At 26.8% G+C, this 26595-nt stretch overlaps 1 protein-coding gene across 1 annotated transcript; it reads left to right on the top strand.

The window, feature by feature from the left end:
- Positions 1-1663: 1663 nt before the first annotated feature.
- LOC145836304 (sperm-specific sodium:proton exchanger-like) lies at positions 1664-20220 on the top strand. The gene is made up of 29 exons (XM_082944121.1): positions 1664-1668; positions 2338-2534; positions 2730-2864; positions 3076-3245; positions 3306-3397; positions 4297-4443; positions 4509-4587; positions 5419-5500; positions 5759-5941; positions 6131-6240; positions 6901-6972; positions 7260-7357; positions 7617-7742; positions 7931-8099; positions 9327-9445; positions 9555-9668; positions 9727-9878; positions 10011-10118; positions 10328-10465; positions 11902-12029; positions 13244-13308; positions 13506-13662; positions 13870-13998; positions 14230-14269; positions 14536-14690; positions 15197-15368; positions 17900-17995; positions 18121-18223; positions 20010-20220. Exons 1-29 carry the CDS (start codon positions 1664-1666, stop codon positions 20218-20220), a joined length of 3552 nt encoding a protein of 1183 aa, XP_082800247.1.
- The last annotated feature ends 6375 nt before the right edge of the window (positions 20221-26595 follow it).

The following is a 26595-nucleotide window of genomic DNA, read 5'->3' as shown; positions in this document are numbered from 1 at the left end:
CGTTCTGTAAAAATGTTCCAACAGTTTATTGAAAATTTAATGTAAAAGAATATCTTAAGTATTTAGAGATGAATTTATGTGTCTTATCTTAAAATATATGCTCAAAAATGTTTTACTTACAACCGTTTTTTTCAAATTGTGCACAGAAGTGAGCATAGGTTTTGATTTATTGTGCAGTGCACAGAAAATTGAAGTAGTAATACAAACAATTTTAATAAAAACATATACGTTTTATCTATTTGTTAATCTGTCTTGATTGATGGTCATATAAGTTTTTTTTTTCTTGAACAATATTTACTACTTGACAATAGTAAATTATATTATAATAGTTTTATGTATTAAAAGGTATTGACTTAAAAGTATAGTGCGCACAAAAATGTTTCTTTGGTGATTTATTGTGCTCAGACTCTTAAAACTATGATAAGTATATGTGTCATAAAAAACTAAACAACTTTCCTTAGATTTATAATTATATTTTATTAAAGAAAAAAAAAAACTTAAAAAAGTTTACATACTAGGATTTAAAAATTTTGATAGAATTTAAACTAACTTTGATTCTTGACATTATGTCACGAACATTATTTCTGTTTTCTATACATTCAGGCAAATTGTTTTCGCAAAACTTAGGCATTGTGTTTGTATTTTCTTTAACATTCTGGTAAAAGTATCATATTTAAAACATGTGTTTGTGTTTTAAAATATTCTAACTGTGGTACAAATATAACTGATCGTACTACCTAACTTATATATGACATCACAATCTTGTGTTCGTTTACATATTTGCTAAATTAAAAGAATATTTTTCAGATCGAAAACTAAAAACTTGAGTGCTAAAGGATAAAACAAAACTATGAATGTCCACTTATAAATAAAATGAATGCTAGTAATTTAACAAACTTCTTAGATGGGAAGCCTACTGTTGAATCTATCAGTAATCCAAACTATAATGTGTTTTTTATCTCTGCCTCGATTTCATTTGCAAGTAAGTTTGATAACTCTATACTACAATAATTTTTCCTTTATCCATTTTCATGGTTAAAAAAGTGTTTACTTTTATTTTATTTTAATACTTTCTTTGTTTTTTGTTTTTTAAAGAATTAAAAGTGTAACTATCATCTAATAAAATATATACAAGTATGCCCTATTCTGTAATAATGCTTTGAGTTATTGTATTAATTTTTGAGTTCTATGCTGATAATAGTTTAATTTTTTGGTTTGAAACAGATACTAAAGTTTCAAAGGTTAAAACTAAAAAAGTTTTATTTGTTTATCTAAAATAATTGTACAAAAACTACAGTTTTATTTAGTCTAATAACAAACATATAAAGTGATAGTTTTTCCGTAGCTCTTTGAATTTTACAGCTTTACTTCAAATTTTGGAACCACTGTGGTCAGATTTTATAAAAAGTAAAAACTACCCATCTTGGTTAACTTTTCACAGCAGTTCAATACTTCACATAGTTTCAGTATTAATTGGATACATCGCAATACGTGCAACAGTAAGATACAGTAAATTCATAGTTGAAGAAGTTTTAAGACTGTTTTTTTTTAAGCAATACACTTGTTTATTTGGTATTAATGTTAAAGAAAAATGTTGGTTAATTGTATTTTTATTATTCGTTTTAAGAACTGTTGATATAAGTTATTATTATGTTATTTTAAAATGAGGTATACATTCTTAAAACCAAACAAAACAAGTGACTTTTAAACAATGTTTAATAAAACTTAGCTTGTTATTACTCTTTTTTTCACAGAACTTCAATGGCTTCTTTGTTAAAGCAGTAGATCCTAGAATATTTATAAACGTCTTACTTCCAATCTTATTGTTCAACTCATCCTTTTGCAAAAACGAGAGTGTTTATGGCAAGTAAGTGCCTTTTTAATAAAAATTCAAATATATATATTTTAATGAAATTGTTTTTGTTTTGAAAGCTGATTGAACGTTGTAACGTAATTATATTAGTTTTTTTATAGATAGCATTAGTTTTATAATCATCAGTTTTTAAATAATTTGTTGCGTCAAAGTTAAAGTTTTGATATAAAACTTACGTTGTACAGAAGTCTAAAAGTCAATCATCATGTGAAATTTAACTAGGACAAAAGCTACCAATGCTGTGCTTTTGATGAGCTAAAGACTGATTTAGTACTAATATATACAAAACCTTTTAGAATATTAAACAAACTCATAGTGTAAATACTCAAAAACTTAAATTATTTTCAGTGTTATTATCAACATTCAAACCGTAATGAATTTATTTTGTTATTAAGTTTTTAACTACTTAAACATAGAACCATTTTACGGAAACCAAACTTATAATTAAACCTTCTCCCTCATAGGACTATTTTTGAAGTTGGAAAGCTAGTGGTTGGTACGTTTATGTGCGGCATACTACTGCTGTCACTTGCAGCTTACCTCTTACCGGAAATAAACAGGCTGCAGACTACTTCGTCAGCAATACTGGTTTGCCTTATTTGCGCTGCTATACTGGCTACGACAGCGCCGGAAGCCACAATAGACGTAATGCAGCAAATCGGTAGGCTTTATGTTTAGCTTATTCTGTTTTGTGTGAAGGTACTTTTCTGTTTAATTTTTTACAAACAATAACAGAAGCAGAACTTAGCATTTTTATTTTGTATATTTTTCCTTTATCAACTTTTGTGGTTGTTTTTCGTTAGGTCAATAATTATAAGTACACCTTTCAAGCTTATTTATAGTATAATGATTTTAGGTGATACAAGCAACATAGGATCACTTTTAGGCTCGGAAACTATAATAACTAACCCCATATCTATTTTACTATTTGAGTTTCTGATGCAAGTGTTGGGTTATAACTTGGAAACAGAGGCTGGAAACGAATTTTCAAGTCAGTAAATTTGCAGCAGTGTAAAAAAATGTCTATAAAAATTATATCTCTTCTATATAACGGAAAAAAGTTTAAAAAATATGAAAAAACTGTTTTGTTTCGTATTTTGATACTTTTATTTACTAACTTGTAATAAAAAACGTAAAAAATACATCTTTTACTCAGTTAAAAAGGTTATTAATACAACAATATTTTAAGCAAACTATTTTAGGTTGGACTTTATTTCTACAAGCTCTTAGGGCTTTGGTGGTGTCTTACATTTTTGGATGGCTCTACGCCAGAATTATAGGCTTTTTGTTGAGCAACATATTCTACGACACTGCCACCGAAATCATGATAACAGCCTCTTCTGTTTTTCTCCTCAACGTAATTGCAGCGGCGGTAAGTTATATGGTTTCAGTTTAGAAGAAAAAAAAAAAATTTGATATAAAAATTGCACAGATAAAACTTTCTGGTCTGTTTGCAGTCGGGGCTTACGGAATATGTTTGAGACAGTACAAAACGAAGTTTGTTGACATCGACAAGTTTTACAAGTTTGTTACAAACGAATATTTCACTATGCTTTAACTAAATTTGTGAAATAATTTAACTAATTTTAAGAATACTTTTAAAGCCTTATTTTTGGAGTGTAGTGTGCATTATTAGTTTAATTCTTATTTTGATTCACTTTTATAGAGAAAAAATCTGTAAAATACTTATTTGTGAATGCGAAACCTTTTAGAATAGAACTATTTAACACCATACTAGATTTATCACAAAAAAATCTTGAGGATGTTGTTTTGATGTTATAGTAGAAAAATATTTTCAATTTTTTTTTTCTTTGTTTTTGCCGTGTCATGTAAAACACATTTTGTAAGCTTTAACAGTTTTTTAAGTCAACCTTATTGCTTTGAACTTTGTTTGGCTGAATCTAAAACACGTGTAACTTTTAAGGACTTCACAGATGCATTACGACTTTAATAAGAAAACGATGATGTTTTATTATTTAATATCAGTATATATGTCACATCTAAAAATAATAAGTTTATACTATGTTTTTAGTAATAATTAAATCTTTGTAGACTTTTATTTGAGTTTTATAACACAAAAAAAGGAAGAGTATTTAATGGTTGTGCAAAAACATAAATTAAATATTATCGCCATTAAAAAATAAAATAAATAATTAAAGTTATTTATCGAAACAAGTAAAATACCTTTATAAATTTATATGACAGATTTTGGAACAAGATAGCCTTTATAACAAAAATTTTCGTGTACATCTTAGCTGGAATAACTATAGCAAGTTTCGTTGCAGAATGCGATAATCTGTGTTTTAGACCAATAGACCTTTTGTACAGTTTTTGGCTGTTTTGTATCACTATACTCGTGAGGTTTGTTAAAGTATTTTTGTAATATTTTTAACGTATTTATAACTTGTAATAACGTTTTTCAGGTTTATCAGTTACTGGTCGGTTTCAGTGTTTGTTGACTTCAAGAAAGTTGTGCAACCCACTATGAAAAACTTGCTGATGATTTCTTGGGGCGGTTTGAAAGGAGAATCCGGTCTGATCATTGCCCTTTACCTCAACCAGCTTTCAAGGTTTCTAAAAAAAGTGAATTAAGTTCCGTTGTAGTCTTGTATTCAAACATTATCCTTTATTACAGAAAAACGAATGAGTTTGTCGGAGAAGATAAATTTTGCCAGGACAAGGAAAACACTGACAGCATTTTTTGCAGAGGTACTGTTTGATGGTCTGACGTTATTAGTAACTTAGTTTTAATAAATTTATGCGCTCTTTTGGCCTGAATAATGGAAGGCTTTACCTTTCATTATTAGTAAAACAAGTTGTAGTAGAAAAAAAATAAGCTCATTTTTTAACCTCTTTGAAAAGTTTTAATTCTTTTAAAAAAGATGCTTTTGGATTTTATAAAAGTAAAGTTTTTTTTAAATCTTAGCTGCTAAAATAGCTGATGTTTTAACTTGAAAAAAGTTAGCACTATAACTTATTTTTAATAGTTTTCCTTAAACAATAGACAATTTGAAAGTCTTTTTAAAAAACTATTGAACTATGGATCAAAATTAGAGTTTAATATACTACTTAAGCATTCGGATACACTACTGAATTTTACTAAAATAACTTGACTAACAACAACAACTGTAGTATCTCTAAGTTAATTTTTTTTAAGACTTAAGTAGTAAGTTTAAAACCTAACATAAAATAAATTAAACATTTTTGAAAAACAACATTAGTTTAAAGAAGAAAAAATTACATAAATAATAGTACTAGTTTATACTTTTAATGTCTTAACTTTTAAATACAATTGTAAGGAACTATAAACCACGTTTAAATATATATAATTTAGGTTATTATTCTTATTACATTGTTATAATATTTATAATTAAAGTAAAGTAGACAGTATTTATACTATTGAGAAAATAGTTACTTATCCCCGTTAGTTATAACAATAACTTTAATTGCAGATGTATACTTAAAAGAAACATTTTTCAAAGTGAGTAAATGTTTTTTATACAAACAAGCATTTTAAAAAGCAGAACTTTTAACAACTTTCGCAGATCATGCTGTATTCGACCCTGCATGTTTTCTTTGCTACCTTCGTCGGAACAAGCTCTCTGCATATTATAGCTAGGTATTGTGGTGAGTGCTATAAAATATGTCAGTAAAGCTCAAACCACTGTATATTTAGTAAAAGAGTGTCGACATATTCTAGAAGCCTTTAAGAGTAGTTTTGTACACAAGTAGCTTATTATTCACAAAATAACAAGTTGTTTTCAATCTTCGGAAATTTTCTTAACATTTTTAGTTAGTTTGCAAACTTGCAAGGTAGCTAAGTATAAAAATGTTTTTAAAGTTTTTTTTTTATTATAACTAAATACAAAACCTACACTTTAACAGGTTTGCTGACAATTACGGATGCCAGTAAAAATACCATGAAGTATTTAGTTGGTTTGCTTAAAAAGCACAGAAATGATTACTGTCTGATGCTGCAAAACGACAATTTTCATTGTGACGCACACTGGAACATTGTTCGAAAGATGACCAAAGTAACAAACCCGTACGACAAGTTCAATACTCTTGGTATGTTGAAAAGTTAAAATGTGTATAAGTGTATAAATTAAAATAAATTAAATATAAGTGTATAAATTTTACTGAATTAATGAATTTTTCTTTGAAGCTTTCAAACTTTGTTTTGTTTGAAAACTGTACAAAAATATAGTTAGTTGTATTTCTTAAAAACATTTTTTTAAATAATTTAACACGTTGCAGGATACGACAGAGACGAGACAGACGATGAGGTCTCAGACTCTTCAGATTCTTCGGCAGAAGAAGACATAGAAGAGAAAGAAAAGCAGCTGTTCAAACGAAAACATTCGCATGTAAGAAAGTTCAAACAAAATTTCGCCTAATGTTTCATTTTGTTGATGCCGTTTAAAACAAAACTTGATAGTTTTAAATAAGTTTTAGTAGTTTAAGAAAATTTAAAACATTATTTAACACTCTAATAATTAAAGTTATTTTGATTACTTTCAATGTTTTTTAAATACTTCAAAATAGAATGTTGTTATTTATTTCTTTTTTGAATAAACTTTTTTATTAAAAATGAAATTTTAGTTATTAGTTCTAATACTACGACCAGAAATGAGTTTAATGATTTTTTAACACATTTGAGTGCCTTTAAACAAATTAACATAATTTTAAGTTTAGTTAAAGTGTTAATGTAATTTAGTTCTCTAATACACGTTGTTATTTTTAGTCTTGCATTTAAACTTGGTATTTATTGTTAACAAAACAAAAATAACTTCTTTTTAAATTAATTTTTAGAAGTTTTTATTAAAAATATTTTTTTACAATCATTTTAAATTTTATTGAAATACTTGATAAACTTTACTTAAAAATTTTTTAAAGCAACAATATCAATTAGAAATATAAAACAAGATTTTTTAGTTTTTAATTTACTTAGACACATTAAAAGTAGGTTGAAAAATGCTGCAGTTCTTGAAAGTTGTTAATATTAAAAAAAAAAAAACTATTTTTAGGGCATGGTGTATAAATCAACACAAGATTACATTTACGATTTGTTAAGACATCGATTGTTGAAAATCCTTAGAGTAAGTTTGTACTGAATTGCTTCAGAATTTTACAAATTCGTTTATATTAAGGAGCATCATAATTCTAGTGTTAATCGTTTAATAATGTTTTTTTAGAAACTAAATACTTCACATATTTCTAGTTCATTTCTTAACTTATTTAAAGCTTACAGTTTATCATAGCTTAACTTTGTAATTAATTCAGCCCATTTAAAACACTTTCAAAAAAAAAACGCTAAAATGAAATTTTATGCTAAAAGATAAATCAATTTTTTAAATGTTCTAATGGTAGTAAAATGATATAATAGTTGAACTACGGTAAGAACGTGACCCTTGGTTTTCTGACCGACGAGGAAGCAAGAGTCCTGGTCCAAGCTTGCGACGATGCCCTGAAAAAAAGAGGAAGGTAAACTGTTTGTTACTTCAAGTTTTTGTGCTTTATTCAAATATAAAAGGTTTAAGTTTTCTGACATAAAGTGATTTTTTTTTATAAACTACTTTTATAGTTTTAAATTCCAGTATGTACTTTGAAATGTCTGCATAAAACTGTATTCTGTAACGCTTATTGTAAAGTTTTTTTTATAGTTGTGACATTTAACAGTTCATAGGTCTTAAACTTAATTATTAAAATTTGTGAAGATGCTATTATGTTGAATATTTTTTAGCTTTATAGAACCAGATATCGTGCGTAAACATTGGGAGATATCACCAAAATATTCAAACTTGCAGAAAAAATTAGATCATTTCGAAACAAAAGTTGAAAAGTCGAAGTTTTACTCTACTCCTATTACGTAAGCTTACTAAAATTATTTTAGAACATTTTATGTTTTGATTAAAATTTTGTTACTGTTTTATGCTAGTGTTCAGTGATTATCACTTTCCTATAACCTTTAAGTTGAAATAAGTCATTTGGTTTTTAATAAAAAAGTAAAACTTTTATTTAGGTACAGTATAAAATAAACGATACACTTTGAAATAGGTCGCAAATTTTGCTCTACCAAATATACCAAATTCGTTTTTGTTCAGTATTTAAGTACACTATGGAGCTGATTCTAGCAATAAACGTGTATTGGATAAGTCGGGATTTATACTATGACATAAATGCGTACGAAGCGATAGAACGGAAAGAAGTATCCGACTTTGTTTTTGTTAGTAACAGTTTTGTTTGATTCTTAACTCATTGCGGTTATAAATTATTGATAAATACTTTACTTGCAGTTCATTGATTGCGTTTTCATTGGACTCTATGGCATTGAGTTATTACTTGTGGTTAGTTAAGTTTGTAGCTTTTGTTTATACATTGTTTAATAATGAAACGTAGTTGATAGTTATGTTGTTTTAGCAAAAGAAACTTATTTATTATCTAAGCTCTAAAAACACTAATGCGGAACAAAAAAGTAATTTTTATAATAATATAAGTTAAATTAACGAACAGCGTAAAAAGAATAAATTGCTTGTGTATGTTTAATATAAATTTAGACAACATAGTTGGTTTACAAAAGATTTCCCCAAACTCATTATCATAATCGCTACTTGGGATAAATTTAAAAAAATTGTTTTCTTTCTTTATTAAATACCGCTCCTGTAACAATTATTTACCAATTTATTTTTTTGTTGTCTTACTAGTTATTTTCCCCTGACGGCTAAAACTTACTCAAAGGGATTTTATCGCCCACTATAAAAACCCTGTACTAAACTACTTTTTTACTTTATTTTTTTATGGAAAAATTCGACTTTTATGTTTTAACTTAACCGCATGGTCAAATATTAAGTAGCAAGGTAAAGTTAGTAAAAAAGCAAGCTAAAATTTAAAAATTATATGATTACCCTAAATTTAACAACTATGTCCTTTTCGCCCCTTAATAGTTATTTCCTCTGCTTATTAAAATCGCTCGATAAATGGCGATACTATCCCCTTTGGGAAACCCTGGGTCACAAGAATGTAAGTAGAATTACTAAAGTAAATTTTCATCTGTAGCAATGCCAAATGTTAAATAGACCATAATAATAGTTAACACACATAGGAAAAATTTTAAAATGAATAAGTTTTGTTATAACGATAAAGTCTTGAATATTTTACTTTTAAGTATAAATAGATTTTAAACCTAGAGAAGAAACTTTTTTTTACTATCAATGCTTGAAAAAATTCAAACTTCTAAGGTCTATTTAAAAAGTATTCTTAAAGCAACATATAAGTTTTAAAAAGGTGTAACAGTAACAAGTTAAAATTCAAAGGTTATATGTATTGAAAAGAAACTCTTTTAAATGTAAAACTATTCAGTAATTCTCGAATACTTTTAAATTCGACATGTAGTAACAAAGCAAGTCACTTAAAACCAACTATGTAATGTTACACAAACTAAATTCAAATAAAGGTTGTTTCAATTCACATCAAGAACTGGTCAAGGTGCTGGGAATTCTGGCTGTTCGCGCTGATCGAAGCATGCTCCATAGCCGATGTGGCTCTGTGGCAGAAAATCGACCGAACCTACCCGTAAGTTTGCATTTTTCAGTAAAACTTTTAGCATTTTGTTTCATTAAATTCATAACATTATTACTTAAAATTTTTTAATTGAGCTTAAATGAAAAAGTTGACTTTGTAGTTGGAACAATGTCAAGTACGGCTACTTGGCTTTGAGGTTTGCCAGAGTGCTAAGGTTTTCTTTCGATCTGTTGCAATACGGTCTCAGGCTGGCGTTGGAGTTTTTGAACTTCAAGTGAGTTTTATTTTTGTTGTCTCAAACTTACAGAAAACTGTAATCTGTGTAACTACAGAATAAGAAAAGCGTTCAACGTCGGCAAGGGCTTCGTTCAGGGGGAGGATGAAATGATCGTGACTTGCAAGTCGGTGGTGAAGGACGAGAAAGTGCAGAACTTTCTTTTGCAGAAGTTTAAAAAGAATCAGCTCACCGCTCAACGAGAAATAAGTTAGAAATAGATAACTTATTGACGCATATACAACTGAAATCTTTAAACTATATATGAATTTACCAATATTTTTGTGTAACTGCATCGAATAAAGTTTACCAACTGTTTTTAAACTGAACTTTTTGTTTTAGGTGTTATTTCTAAAGAGCACGAACGATTGATTTTAAGCATAAAAACAAGAAACGCTGTCAGAACCATTCTCAACAAGCTCACAGAACTGATACAGAATTTAAGATCAGGTAAGAGTTAGACCAAGACCAGCTTTAAAAAATAGTTATATAAGTAATAGAAATCGATATAAAACCAGCTTAACTTTCTGTTAATTGCTGTTGAACTAAATTTTTATAAAATACACTAATGATAAAACCTGAACTATTTTTACTTGGCTCCTTAAAAACCACTGAAACTGGTCAAATTACATTTTTTTAAACGTTCCTGTAAAACACAGACGGCATACTGGATCACAAGGAAGAGGAGCTGCTGATCAACACGCTGCAGGCTAAAGTCAAAGAGGAAGACAACATCACCGACTCTCTCGACACCGCCACTGTGGAGGACTTTTTGAAGTCCATTGTATGGGTCAAAGGTTTTAGTTTGTCGAAATTGAAGTTGTTTAAAGTTAAATTGTATTTTCAAACAGTCAATTTTTAAATCCATTTATTTTTCTTGTCTTTCATGATAAGTCAAAACATGTATACAATATGTAAAAAAATGGATTTTTTACTAAGAAAACTTTACGAGCGTGAACTTGGCTTGAATGGCTTATTTTGTAATTTCTTTTTAAACCAAACTTTAAAACCAACTATTTTCAATTTATAAAATGCTAACTTGGAACTTTTTTTTTATTCTAAAGAACGTTCTTTTGCTTAGCTTTTCACAATAATTTTCATCGAAATGGGGTTTTAGTTTTGTAGTGGGGCCCCTTTAAAAATGTAATGTTTTTTTTTGCATTTTTTCACTTTGCAACGTTTTTCTCCAAAAATTTTTTTTTTTTTTAATTTTTTTATTATTAACATACTTATTAAATTAAGTTTAAATACGTTATTAACTTTTTTTTTTAAATATACGCTTAAGTGGATTTTTAAGAAAAGTTCCAAATTTGCACGGTTTTGGTTCTTTTTTTACATGGTTTTATAGCAAAATTAAACTTTTTTTTTAAGTTTTTTTTTTAACAGACTTATATAATTAAGCTTTATAACGTTGTTATATTTTTTCCCAATTTGTTATTATTTTTCAAATCATGACCCATACAAGTTTTACCTAAATTTTTTGTTTACGTAATTTGAGGGATTTCTTGATCAAATACTAGGAATTTAGGTAAAACTTAAATGGGTCATATATTTGAAAAATAATAATAAATTTAAAAAAAATGTAATAACGTTTTAAAACTTAATCATATAAGTCTGTTAAAAATAAAACTTGTTAAAAAATTAATTTACTTTTGCCATAAAACTATGTAAAAAAAAGAACCAAAACCGTGCAAATTTGGAACTTTTCTTAAAAATTTATTCAAGCGTATATTTAAAATAAAATTAGAAAAAAAAAAGTTAATAAAGTATTTAAACTTAATTTTATAAGTATGTTAATAATAAAAAAATTTGAAAAAAAAAAATTTGGAGAAAAACGTTGCAAAGTGAAAAAATGCAAAAAAACATTAAATTTTTAAAGGGGCCCCACTACAAAACTAAAACCCCATTTCGATGAAAATTATTGTGAAAAGCTAAGCAAAAGAACGTTCTTTAGAATAAAAAAAAGTTCCAAGTTAGCATTTTATAAATTTAAAATAGTTGGTTTTAAAGTTTGGTTTAAAAAGAAATTACAAAAAAAGCCATTAAAGCCAAGTTCACGCTCGTAAAAACTTTGTGAAGAAAAAATGCTGTCAGCGAAAAAGCTGTTTGAAAAATAATATTGATAAAGTTAATTTTTGATTTTTAACATACCTTAGTTATAGTATAGTGAAAGTTATAAAGTACTCTTGTATTGTGTACTGAATTGTCACTTTTGTAATATCTTGTTTTTCAGGCGATGAAGAGCTTATAGAGTTTTTGAAGAAAGTTGTGCAAGTAAAGATTAAAGAAGCCGACGATTACGTCATAAGGGAGGGTGAAGAGCAAGACGGTATCATAATCATCATCAAAGGATTAGTCAAAGTTTGTATGTTGTAATAATTGCACTTGCTTAATTAAGAGTTTTTAATTACCAAAGCTGCTAAGTTTACTAACAGAAATTAAGTTTTCAGTTATGTTTTAAATTTTTGTCAGAAAAATGTTTTGGTATAAATTTTTCAAAGCAAGTTGAGACAATATTTTCCATAAATGAATCTGTTTAACCAAGAGGTTGTAAATGCAATTATTTTTTTAGGTTTAATGTAAACTTATTTAGATTAATTGAAGTTTTATTAATAAAGGCTAAATAAAAAGTCATATAGAGAAGCACAACTGTTATAGAATAGCAACTATATCTGAGACTTTAGTTAAAAATAAATACTTTGGATGTAATAACTTAATAAGCTTAATAACAACACTTTTTTAGCTAGGAGCTGCTTATTATATTATACGCAAAACTAAAAATAAAAGTTTCTAAACAAAAAAAAATGTAAATATTAGCAGTTTTGTTTTAAAGAAAATTTGTTCAGTTTTTATATAATTTTAGACACTAAGTTTTGTTTTATTCACTGTAGGTTAGAAATATATGTTTAGAAATAAACTATACGTTATTTTAATAGTTACGTTACACGTGTTACGAGTTAGAAATTGTAATCAAGAATAGCTCTAACAAACTTTAATGAGCTAGATAAGCTTAGTATGCTAGCAATTATAATCATTAGAGCTATTTTGATTTTCGTATATAAATTTATAGATAGCCTATTTTATTAAACTTTTTAACGCGTCAATCGCATAACGTCGTCAAATGCGTGGAAAAATGTTTTTTACGTCGTAAACAATTATACTAAACTTAAGTTAATTTAAAAACATTTCTTATTAAAGTTTAGTTCCAAATATTAGCTTTTAACATCTCACATTTAGTTTAAAGTTACTATGCAATTACACGTTTAAAACTTATAAACAAAGTATTGTTCAAAACTTTTTATTAATATTGCTGTTTCAAAATAAATTTCACTATACTGATTTTAAAAGTAGCTTAATTGTTGCTATAATAACAAAGAAGTACTTGATAAAATAATTTAAGCTTTTTGTTGATTATCGTTTTACGCTGCATGAAAGTTTAGTCATAGACATATTATTCTAGTAAATACTACTATTTGATTTTTTTAAAGATTAACAGTAGCTGTTGAAAGTCTAAATACATTGATTTTATTAGTCATCTCTCAAAATAAATAAACACATTAAAAACTTTTAATCAGGTGTTTACACCTTCGAAAACGAAAGAGTATTCCCGAGATGGCAGCCCAGTCTCAGAAAGAAATCAGTTAGTTTATAAAATTTGTACCGCTTACTACATAGTAAAAACAGCAAAACACATATTTGTATACTTTACATGACTGTAGCATTTTTAATTACACAAAACTTAAACACTTAGCTGCTATTAGATGGCACTAACAACACATTTCTTTTCTATCACCTTACTGTAGTACTAAGAACATTAAATTAAACTTAACTAACAAGATACGGTGAGGAGGACAAGGAAGACGACAGGAAGAGCGTGGACAACCAGCACAAGCACGGTCTGAGGGTCTTGGGAGCGGGAAAGGTGCTGGGAGAGGTCGGTTTCCTGACCAATAAGAGGAGGGCGGCCGACGTCGTTTGCCAAACAGCTATTGAGGTTTGTTTTGCTGCGTGAAAAAATTCAAAGTAGTTTTGCTGATGAGTTTTGTAAAGTTTTAAGATTTCAATATTTTTGAGTGTATTAAAATTTTTAAGGTTAAAAGTTTTTAATTTTTAGTAATAATGAAAAATTTTGTTTAGTAAATGTGTTACAGTATTAAAGTAAAAAAAACAAAGTTTTGATTACAATTTAAATATATTTTAGTACCTTCATGTACCAGCTAAAGACCTCACAGAGGCCATCAACAAATTTCCGAAACTTGAAAGGCACATGTGGGGAATATTAGCAGCAAGAAAGCTGGCACCTCTTTACGCTCAGATGAAGCAGTTCAGAGTTAGTTTTTGTATAATACAAGATGAAAATTTCTGGTTTTGGATATTGGTTTTCACTACCTCACCTGAGATGATAACAAAAATCAATTGTTTCTGCACAAAATATGTTAAAAGTATTTTTTTACATACCTTTTTTTTTAAAGACCTTGAAAGTAGTATGCTACATTAACAAACAGTTTGTTTTCCTTCAAAACGTATCTATTTAATAGTTAAACTAACTGTTTTTTAACAGTTTCTAAGGATCGAAGCTATAACAGAACACATTTACAAAGGTAATAACAGTTTTAACTTTTTTTATTTAGTTTTTAAATTTTTCTTTAAAGCTTAATAGTGAAAAAATATAGTGAGTTATGATTAAAATAATGGAGCTGTATATTTTTTAAACTGTTTGAGATATACAAGTATAAGAACAAAACTTAACGTGATTAAATAAGGGTATGATTTTTTCTAATTATCAACTCGGCTATACTGAAAGTTAATTAACTACAACACTTGGAGTAATAAATGAACAAATATATTTTACTAAATGACCAAACAGGCGAGATAGTCATTTTGAAAGAAAATTCAAAAGACGGCACAGTGTATTACATAGACCCGGAAGAAATTGAAAACATTTCGGTCGTTTATGGAGTTGTTACAAAAGAAGGCAAAGAGCTGAAAGGGCCAGCTATTGTCAGGCCTAAAGTCGGAATAGTATGTTTGCTTTAGTAGAACTACTTTTTCGATAAGTATCAAAAAAACTCTGTTAGACTTAATTTTATCAAAAAAACAAACAGAATAAGAAAACAAAGTTAAACAGTAAAAAAGCAATAAGTTTTTATACAATTTTGTTTTAATTATCAATAAGTAATCTTCAAATTATTTTCAAACAATAAAGGCATAGTAACGGAAAGTTTCTAAAAAACTAGTACCAAGTCACAACCTTTTACTACTACCTCGATATTAATTTTTCATATGTTGCTAAATATGTACCATATCTATAAATTCAAAATAAGTTCTAATTAAAAAGTTTTTTTTAATTTAAGTTAAAGTTACACTTAAGTAAACTAACTTATCTTTCTTTTCTGATATTATTAGTCTAAATTAATACTTTGAATCTGTTTTTTGCAAATAAAGTATTTTAAAACCATTTTTTACCGTTAAAACTAAACAAGCAAAACAGTACTTGCAAAAACTAGACATTTTAAAAACATTCCTAGCTGCGCCTGAGCACCCACAGAAGGGACTTTGCAATTTTGCACGTGGACCACAAGCACCGGCACACGGTGACCAAGCATGACGAGGACCACAGCCAGGAGAGGGTCAGGTTCGACACTGCCAAGAAATCGCACAAGAAATCGAGGAACGACAATGGAAAGAAATCGTCGAAATGTTAGAATGTTTTGTTTTGCATACTCGTTTTGCGTGTAGAATTTTTTAGTGAAAGTCTTATAAAAAAATTAGAAAGCCTAGAAACTCAATTATGTTAAACACATCTGGCTAGCATTTATGTAGTAATGATTAATAGATTTTACTGTAGCTATGTAAGTGTTTTACGTAAACTTAACGGAATAGGAAATTAAGAAAAAAAATATATATAATATACATACAACATACTGTTTTACGCACTTTGAAGATTTAATTTCTTACAATCAAAATATATACCAACATCTTTTTAAGAAATCAGATTATAACTTGTTTCGAAACAAAAGTCAAGTATTAAACTTGAAACGTAGGTAAAATATAACGTAAATTGTAGAAATAATAACTTGCTAAAAACAATAAACAAGCTAGATAGTTAATTTTTGTCTAAAGTTTAGTAAAGTAGTAAATTTAGTTATTATTTTAGTTGTTTTTTATAAAAATGTTAAAAAATAGGAAAAGTTTTTTACATATGTTTTCAAATTAATAAATTGTTAATTAATTATTTTGTTAATTTAATTAAATTTAGAGCTTCTCGTCATTCAGTAGAATTTTTTGAAAATAACTAAATGTTTTAACTCAAAATAACCTTAAACTTAAAGGGAATAAAGTTAAGCTTGAATTTTTGTTAGCTAATATAGCTAAACAATATTTAAAATAAATTAGCTAAGTTTTTAATGTAAGAAATATAACTAGGTTTATTATATAGTATTAATACGAACTAATAATAAGCTATAATTTATAATTTTATATAAGTTTTTAGTAGGTCTTAAGTATCTTATAATATAAATAGTTTTTTTAAATTTTATTTGCTATTAGTTAATTATAATATATATTCATTATCATCATATGTAACAGCAATTTGTTTTTGTTTTAATTTAGAGCGTGTCAACAAAACATACTTCGTAAAAAGCAGTATCCGTTAGTTTTTATTATGCTGGTAAATGTAACATATACATTTTTTTTATTTAAAAGTAAAACAAACAAAATTGTATTACGGTTCCAACAACAACTTAAAAAAAAGTGTTTACAATACATTTAACAAAATTCAATTCTTTAAAGATGTTTATATACAGTTTACTTATTTATAGTATTTACGGTTGCGGTCACCCATTATAGTTTTATTCTAGAGTTAAAACTATTGGGTTTTAGTTTTACCAGAGAGCATTACTGTTGTTAGATTAACCTTTAATAGTATTTGCGTGAAAAGAAACATCAAATCACTTTTAAGGCTGACTAGAAGGAGTGTATTACTAAAAGCTTTCAATCTTGTTATTGTTAAGTAGTTATTCTTGTTCAGTAATGAAACCATGAAGCATATCATTAACTTATTCTTGTTCAATTAAATTATCGGCTTGTACTAGCAATAACGAGTACTGTGTGTTTTTGTGTAACTTAGATTAGTTCTTTTTATGTTTTATACACGTTGTATGTATCAAATTATGTATATAAATATTTAAAGTAATTAGAATAAAACTTTAAACTACTATTAGTTTCAATTTGCAGTTGAACACCATTGTGAAAATTACTTTGTTTATAAACTTTAACATGCAGAAACTCGATAACATAATAATAACAACAAAAACATTAAATGCTTCGAATAATTTTAAGAATTTTTATAAAATTTCAAGAAAATTGCGGTCAAAAGCTGAACAAAACACTTTTACTAAATGATTTGCTTTGCTCGATAAACCATCAATAAGACCGACTCTTTTCGTTTAACTTTTCAACTTAACCGCTTACACATTTTGAATAATTGATTGATATTAAAGTTTCATAAAGCTAGTCACCTGGTTAGTTTAATCTACATTATTCTAACAGTTTGGGCTTTTTTTTAATAAATTACTTATGAACGAAATCTTATCAGTATGTATTCTCAATAGTTTCGTTGCAAGTTTCAACAAGTAAAACTAGCCTTTGTGTTTTAGTAAACACTTGAGGTTAAATATATTTGTCCGAAAAAAACGAACATTAACACTATTTGTATGAAACATCATTGATTTTATTTTTTTTTTTTCGCGGTTTAAAAAAAAAATTGAGTTAAATAAAATTTTTCTAAAAATATTTCTTTGCAATTTTTAAACAGCTTAAAATGCATGTTGTGATAAAATACGCCTCAAAAATTAGGACTCAATTAGGCCTATTAAAAAAAATTTTGTAAATTATTCTTGTTGTGTACTTAAAATTACTTTTAATTTTTTAGTAAAAGAAAGCTTGTAAGCTAACCAAGTTAATGCTTCAAAACTAATAACTATTGAAACAACTTCATAAACGTTTAGTGTCGATAAAAAAAATCGATCGAATCTAGACGTTTACTACTAGAACTAATGTTTTGTAAAAAAAAAATTAACAGTAACTGACTTATTTATTTAAGTGAAAATACTTTAATTTAAACGCTTATTTTTAACTTATGTTGCATTTATTGGAAAGTCAGCCTTTTTAAATACTTTATACAAAGTTTTAAAAACATATATTTTACAAAAAAAAAATTTAAATTTCAGATAAGACAACACCAGTGAGTTTTCTAAAAACTCCATATAGAAGTTCAAGTAGATTAAGCTCAATAACGTCAAGTGCAAGTAAAAACAATGTTGCTGGTAAGATAGTCGTTTGTTGATTTTTTAATTTTTTTAAAGTTTCATGCTGTTTTATCAAAAAAATTATAAGTTTTAATTTCAAATATAATTTTTGCGTGCACTTATAAACAATAAACTAATTGCAGAATCGAATAAGGCGCAAGTTGAAGAAAGCAAGCAAAAATTTTCGACGACTTCAATGAGTCGCTCCAAAACTCACTCGACGCTTTCTAAGATTCACGAAGACGGGTTTGATTGACTTTACCGAAACAATTTATTACAGCTTCAAAGTTCAAAAAATTGTTTGAGTTGTAGGCAATATTTGCCATTAAAAATTAAATCACACTGCTATATTAAAAGCTTTTTTTCAATAGTTTTCTGACGAACTTTCAAAGTATCTTTTAATGAATTTTTTATACTTTTACCCTTTTAATGAAAATTTTAATCCCTTGTTAATTAAAGAAATTTTACTAATTCAAAGCCAGCTGAAACTTAACTACCAGGATAATTAGTGGTTATGCAGCGAAATAAATATTTTATAACGCTGTGTTCTATCCGGGTGCAGCTGATAAATTTCGCTAACATTTATACTTTATATTCTTGTTATAAAATAATTTTTCTTTTTAATAAGTAGTTTTTCATTAGAAATATAAAGTATTTACTTTATTTAATTCTTACAAGAAAAAAAATTAATTTCAAAAATTTATTGTTTAAATATTTTTTTTTAAACAATGTAAATTATGAAACTAGAATACAAATGTAGTCAAATTATTTTTTTAATATTTTTTTGATATTTATCGAGCTGTGTATAAACTAAAATACAAACTTATTAGTTTTGTACTATAACAACATATGACGACTTTTATATGTAGATGTGAAGTAGAACACAACAGTTATTGTTACCTACAAAAAAAATCTTTAAGTAATCAATGTTATAAACTGATACTAGGTGATTGCTTAAATGAACTGTTTTTCTCTCAATTTTAAATATTTTTGATTGATAAATTTGAATTTAATCCCTCTATTTATATTAAGAATTTTCTTTATCACGTCTTTAGTTTAATAACTTAAGTATTTTTATAAAAATCAGAAATATTTAAAAACTAACTTATTTTTCCTGTTTTATGAAGCATCCGTGTTGTTTCTGCGTCAAAAATAGAGCATATGACAAGCAGTATTTTTTTCCAAAAGATCCAGTTTTCAATATTAAGTAGTACTAACACTCTACAATTATAATTAAAGCACAAATAATAAGGCAAATGTAAAAAATAGCCTATTTTATTTAGCTAGTTCTTAAAAAACGCATTTTTATACTAGTAAACATACAATTAGATTTTAAAGATTTTATGTATCTAAAGCTAATTGTAAACCTAGTTACTCTCAAATAAAACACTTAATAGTTTGAAAAAACAAAAAGTAGCCTTTTTGTAAACTTTTGAATTTATTACAATAATATTTTTTAAACTACTTTGTACGATAGTTGTAAAAAAGATATAAAATTTTACCAGTGGTAAAAAAAATAATCAAAAACCTCAAAAATATTCCAAAAATAAGTAACAATTTTTTTTTCTTTAACAAAATTTTTCTACTACTTCGGTTTTTTACACATAAAATATTTACAATTTGTATATTTTTTAAAGCACATCTATTGTCATTTTTAGTTTCTGAGTTTTCGCACATCAAAACTAGTGCAAACGGCAATTTCCAATCTTTAAACTCTACATCCGTTTGACGAATCGATTTTCCAGCTTCTTTTAACTCATCATCGTGACTCTCACGCGCAAATCAACACTAATTCACTCTCCACAGTTGATTTGCTCTATGAAAAACCTACAGAATGCAATAATATCTGTATTTTTATTACATCATAAAATTTAACTCCATAGGCTTGTTTTTAAAATGCAGCTACATTATATTTTGACTCATTTGAGCAGCCTAGCCAATTTTTCGGCTTGAAACTTTTCTTCACAAGAGCAGTGAAATAATGATGATAATATTGACTATTATCACTATGATGAGAATTATTATGAAAAAGTACTGGTATTCCATCACAACTGTTTCTGACCAACTTCCAAAAATGCAGTGAGTGTTGCGAACAATCCCTGTGTATTTTCCCTTTTTTGTTGAAGCCCGTTCAATGGCGGCCGCCGTTGCTCTTTGTCGCCTTCAGCGGCCAATCGATTGATAGCTGTCGCAGACGTCGCAAGGAGACGCGTGTAGTGTCACCTGAGACTTGTCACTTTTAACCGCTTTTGTTCAATTTTTGTCGCCATTTCAACTTCATTTTTCGTTGTTTTTATAAAGATTGAGTACTTATTTGCCAAAATATATTTAGTAAATGTATCATAATTTATAAATCAATTAAAATTTGTTTTACTCAATTTTTATAAAGCTCTTAAAACTACAAAACTGTTTCATTTTTTCTTAAAAAAAAACACAATTCTACCTCTAAAAGTAAAGTATATAATTAAAAAAACTAAAATATATCTTGTAAGAAAAAAGTATGCTTAAAAATATGTTCACTTAAAAGTGAGAAGTAATTAAACAAAATAGTAAACTTAGATATTGCACAACAACATTTCATGATTTGAATATTGGTGATCAGAAAGCCAAAACTTTAATTAACTTAAATTTTCATTCCAAATTTAAAAAATCCATCTACAATTTAAGTTATGCCAGTTGGCGCGAGGTTACTTAAAGCTTTCCTTGCTAAAACAAAACTTGGATAACATTGGTTAAGAAAATCAACTCTTTAAAAAATATCTAATAAACAAACTATTTGAAAAAAATAAAGTTACGTGTACCTTTTACTTTTTTGCATAACCTTGAAAACTTTTAAATTTTCTGATAAAATTGCTAATATTAAGCGTGAGTCTGTGATTGTATATTAAAATAAAATCTTTTATTAAGGAGATTCTAATAATACTAACAGGAGATTCTCTAAACATGTTGGATATTTTTATTTAATACACATATTTAGCCGATGAACACACTCAAAGAAATATTAAGAAAGGTTAAACCTGTTATTTGTAACAAGATTCTGTTGATGGAAAATAATGAAACTCGAAGTATCTGGAAGAATTGTTAACTCTATTAAGGTCTACAATTTAAGATAGATAAGCAGCTGAAGATAAAATTAGTCAGAGCGTTAACTTTTAAAAAAATTAGAAAGCTACAACTTTAAATCTGATAAATTTTGGTATAAAACTAATTTTTACTTTTAGTTGAAAAAAACGTTTGATAAAAAAGTAATCTAGTTTTAAACTTTTATTCGAAAGTATTTACAAAAATTGCGTTTTTTTTATCTTGAGCATATTACATTTCTTTTTCCAATTCAGAAAATTTTGTGTACTTGTTTAACGTACGTATGTCCAATTCGACCTTTTTACAAAACTTTTTAACATTACTATAACTTTTCTAATTCTTACCTTTTCACTAGTTATTCAAAGTAATAAAGTAGAAGTTAAATTGTTAATGTGTTGTAAAACTTAACTTAAAAATATATTGACAATAAACAAGTGAAATAAACTCTAAGCGCATTTATATTACTTTTTTAAAAATTTTTAAAGGAAAATATACATAAAGGTGAGTCTGATTTACATATTTTCCGAATCAGAAAATTTATTTTTAAGTTTTGTTTTACTTTTTTTACTTGTTTTTTTTGACCAACAAAAAAAAATTTACATAAAAAAAAAGCTTTTTTTTATGCAAATTGGACTGACCTTAAAGTTTACTGGCCCTTATTTAAACACTTCCCTAGTATTGAGAACATAATCCTTCATGATCAGATCACATTAAAAAAAATCTAAACTTTAGTAAGTACTTTTAACTTAAAATACAAAGTCTTCTTATATTTGCTAAAACTTTTAAATTACTTTTTACAAAGTTTATAACTTTTCATAAACTTAATTTTAAATAGCACGAAGAACAATTGAAAAAGGCATGCTATAATTTTATTTTACTTTACTGATATCTAGTGTAGTCACAAACAAGAACTTGTATTTTTATAAAGTTTTAAGTTTCTTTTCAGTTTAAGCTGCTTAAGTAGCAATTAAAGTAGTGTATAAGTATTAATTCAGCTATAAATTGTTTAGTTTAAAAGCTTTTAATGTAAACTTGTAAAAAATAAGTTTGAAAATAAAAACAAGTTTCTAACACTATCAATATGTATGTAGACCAGGGTTTCCCAAAGTGGGCCAAGTGGCCCCCTAGGGGGCGATGACAGGTACTCAGGGGGCCATGAGCAGCAAAGGGGGAAGAGGGGGGGGCCATGAGCAGTAAAGGAGCCACAGGGGGGGCCATGAGGCCATAACTTGAAACTTACACTAGATATTCTTGAGCTGCAGATGAAGAGCAAAAAAATAAAAAGGTCTCATGTGTATTTTATGGTAGTTTAGAAACTTACACTAGATATTCTTGAGTTGCAGATGAAGAGCAAAAAAAAAGGTCTTATGTGTATTTTATGGTAGTATAGAAACTTACACTAGATATTCTTGAGTTGCAAATGAAGAGCATAAAAAAAAAAAGGTCTCATGTGTATAGTTTATGAGTAACCTATATGTTGAAGGGGGCCATTGATTTTTCAAACTCTTTAAAGGGGGCCATTTGCAAAAAAGTTTGAAACCCTGATGTAAACTATAACAGTTAATTTTTTTTCTCTACAAATATTTTGTAAAAGAGGTATAAAAAATCTCTAAAGCAGCAATTATTGTCGGTTTTTAATAATAGTTACGTTTTAATAAGGATCATATAATTGCCATCGAAAGTGTAAAATTGTTTAAAATAATAAGAACTGCTTACGTTTCAATTTTATTTAAATTGACTCATATTTGTATAAGCAATATTCTAAGTAAATCCATGATAATCAATAAACATTTTTATCGAGTAGCTGGGTAGTACAACTGAAGTATCTACTGTTGAAAAAATGTTACATTTTTGTAAGATATTCTCTAAGCTAAGTGAACCTGAGCAACTGTATCAGACTAGTCAAATATTTTCTCGATCTTTAATCTAAAAATATATTGAAAACTTTAGAGAATACATATGTTAATATATTGTTTATTTAACGATAAAAAAGCGCTCAAAAAGTCTGGTCTAAGGACCTGGTGTACAAAGGAACCTTACGGTTATCGAGTCGTACACCACATGCTTATAAAATGTCTTAAGGTTTATTAGATTTAAATTTTTATCATTTAAATATTTGAATCTTTAGTAGTAAAACAATAAGTTAAACGAAATGAAAGACAAAAAAATTAAACGAAAATTCACTGAATTTTGTGTATAAATATGTACTTAAAAACTTGTTTAGTAATATAAGAACTAAATATTAGATGTAACTTTAAATCAACTTATAGAAGGAGATAAACAATACTTAAAGCAAACATTTGAATACTTGAATGATAGGTTATAACCTATTTAAAGAAAGTAAAAATGTAATACGCTAAAATATATTTACGTTCAATTTTATCAGTATTTTATGCTAATTATTTTTTATTTTATTTAATAGTTTTAATTGAACAGTAAAATAATTTCACATTCGAATAGATAAATAAACTATTGCATAATTTTTTAATAACTTTAAAAAAGTGAATTCTACCATAACTGAACTTAACTTTTATAAATAAAAAGACAAGTAATATTAAACTTATGCTTCTAACAAGAAAACAAAAAAAAAAAACAACAACAATAATAATATTAACAACAACAAATTTCCTTCTGTTTTAAAATATACTTTTTTATATTTTTTAATATTTGTCTAAGTCTAAAATTGTGATATTATAAGGCAAAAAATATTTCTAAACATAAAAAAGAAGTTTTTTTCCTTTTTCTGATTTTCTCAGAAAAAAAAATTCAACATAATTTTGCTTGAAACAGTTATCTCAGCGTACTTTTGAAATACCCAATTTTCTGTTAAAGTATATACATCTATGACTTTTTTATTACGTTGGCATGCTAAAAAAACAAAGTTTGTAAGTATTCTGAACTTAATTCAAAATAGTAATCTTAAAAAATAATCTAAAGAATAACGAGTTAGAAAATGCTGCAATCTAGACTAAACCACTATTATTGTAACCAGCAATTCAACTTTTGAACAAAGAAAAACAAAAAAAAATATATATAAAAGTTGTTTATTAAATGACAAATACTATTTACTCCTTAAACAAAATTAAATAGACGAAGAACAATGATCATTAATGACCTTGTTAATCACTTTTTAATGGATAACTTTTAAGTTCATCCTGGAATTTTTCAAAATGACTTATACTTCAAAATATTATGGTAGCTCAGTCCATAACTAACTTCCTTGGTAGGATAGCAATTTATGATCTATTTTGCTGTTGAATCTAGGTAGAAAAAAAATTGTTTCTGAAGACGTGGTATGTGATTATAGATATTTTTTACATTTTTATAGTAATTTTTAAAGTTATCTTGTAACAGATTATTGTTATACTTAAACATAAACAGACCCAATTCATATAGATACAGACTTTCAACTTACAAAAATATTTTCTGAGTTGTAAATTCTCTTACACTATCTTCAATTTTCTTATAATGTATGCCTCTAAGTTCTCTGTTTATGAGAACATTGGTATCATTTATACATTATTTATTTGCTCTTCCCCAGCACAACAAGCCATATTTAACATTGCTCATAAGCAAAGAATTAAAGATCAAATGTAATGCTTTTTCATTTAAGAAGTGTATGGTTTTATATATTATACCCAATGTATTTTTAATTTGTTTTTATAGTTTCTATGTGTTCTGACCATTTTAAATTACTGTCTATAATTGTTTCCAATTGTTTATAGCTGTTTGTGTTTCTTATAACTGTTTTACCTATTTTTACATTAAAATATACTTTTTTTTTCAATAACTATTTTTTGATTGATATAGAATCATGCTTCTGGTTTTATTAAGATTTAGTTTAAGTTTGTTTCCTATAAGCCAATCTGGTACTTTTTTTTATTCTGTGTTAAAATTTTTACTGTCATTTAGGTATGTGTCTTTTGTGAACGTTTTGTATAACATTGTATTATCTGCAAAGTTAAGGACGTTAAAACTAGTATTATGCTGTAAGTCATTTATATGTATTAGGAATAACAACAGTCCTAACACTGAGCCTTGTGTATAATACTTTAGTTATAACCTAGATAGTTAAAAATTTGTGAAAAGAAACCTTAATTTACTTGATATAACAATTTTAAAAGCACCATTGTAAAATAAAAAGTTTTAAGAATTTACGTACTTTTCATAAAACTTCACTACATTTATTAATCCCAAAAAAGTATATTTTAACTTTGACTTTTAAAAACAATTGATACGTTTGTGTTTTTCATTTTTTAAAATATAATTTTCTAGTACTTTTTATATTTTCAAAGTTTTATAAATAAAATATATTTCATATAAAAATGTTAGTAGTTTGTTTATTAGAAAAAAAATGTTAATATGGATATGTGCGATGCTGTAGTTGAATACTTAGCTTTATATAATTGATGGTTTGATTTTGTCAAACAAAACAAGTTTATTTCCTAAAATATTTAATTTCTATTTCCTTAGTTTGCGAAGATATACATAAGACTACACAGACATTTTAAGTTTTCAACCATTCGATTATATGTTTCTTTAGACGCAATCGCTTGGATCACATTCACATTTTCTTAGATAAGTTTCTCAAAATAATAAAATTGAAGAAAGCGAATTTAAAACCTCTTACTTTAAGGAGCTGGTTTTTTCTTCAAATTAATGATTCCAAGAGTAGTTTTTTAGAAAATACAAGCATCAAATAGTATTCTATTTTTCATAGTTATCTCTCACTGTTCATAAAACGTACCAATTTAGAGACCCTCAAAACTAGTAAAAAAATTCACACCAGGGTTTCCAAACTCATTTTCACAATTGCTTCTTTCAAGAAAATTAGGCACCTCTTTCATTACATACCCCAAAATTTAAAGTGTAAGTTTTAAATCTCCTGTCAGTTATCTGCAGACTTTTTTAATAATCTCCATTACAAATCCAAGAATATCTTGTGTAAGTTTGCTGGTGGCGCCTCACTAGTAATTGCCTTCCGACTTACTAAAACTAACAAAAGAGGGAAAATATTTTTTATTTAGTAAACCTTGGTTTATACAAAAGTAGTGGTAAAATAAACGGTTCTTTCAACTGTTTTTTATATTTCTTTGCTAGATAGTTTTAGGAATACTTGTCAAGCAATGTTATGTATAATACTAGTTCAATAAAAAAAAAAGACTTTTAAAAGTTAAAACTTTTAAGATATCATTATTAGTTTATCAAACGACAAAACAAGACTCACAAAATATTTGGTCCTAGAAATTGGTGCGGGAAGAACCTTTCGGTTATCAAGTCGCACACCACGGATACCTTTTAACGTTTTGTGCAGGAAAAGTTTAACTCTAATGAAGACATTGTAGAATATTTTCAAGTAGACAACTTACTAACATAGATAATTTAAAATAAATATTATACAAATTAAAGAAAATAAGATTAAAGGTATATTTAAATAAAAGATATCTTGAGTGTTTTTCAAATTATAGTAAAGAGGAATTAAATACAATTTATTACCAGCAAACACGTTAAACTGTTTTATTGATAACAGCCAATTC

Source organism: Thalia democratica, chromosome 1, assembly GCF_965202585.1.
Source record: "Thalia democratica chromosome 1, ktThaDemo2.hap1.1, whole genome shotgun sequence".
NCBI lineage: Eukaryota > Metazoa > Chordata > Thaliacea > Salpida > Salpidae > Thalia > Thalia democratica.
The sequence above is the reverse complement of the archived record's forward strand: the minus strand, read 5'-3'. Positions and strand labels throughout refer to the sequence as shown.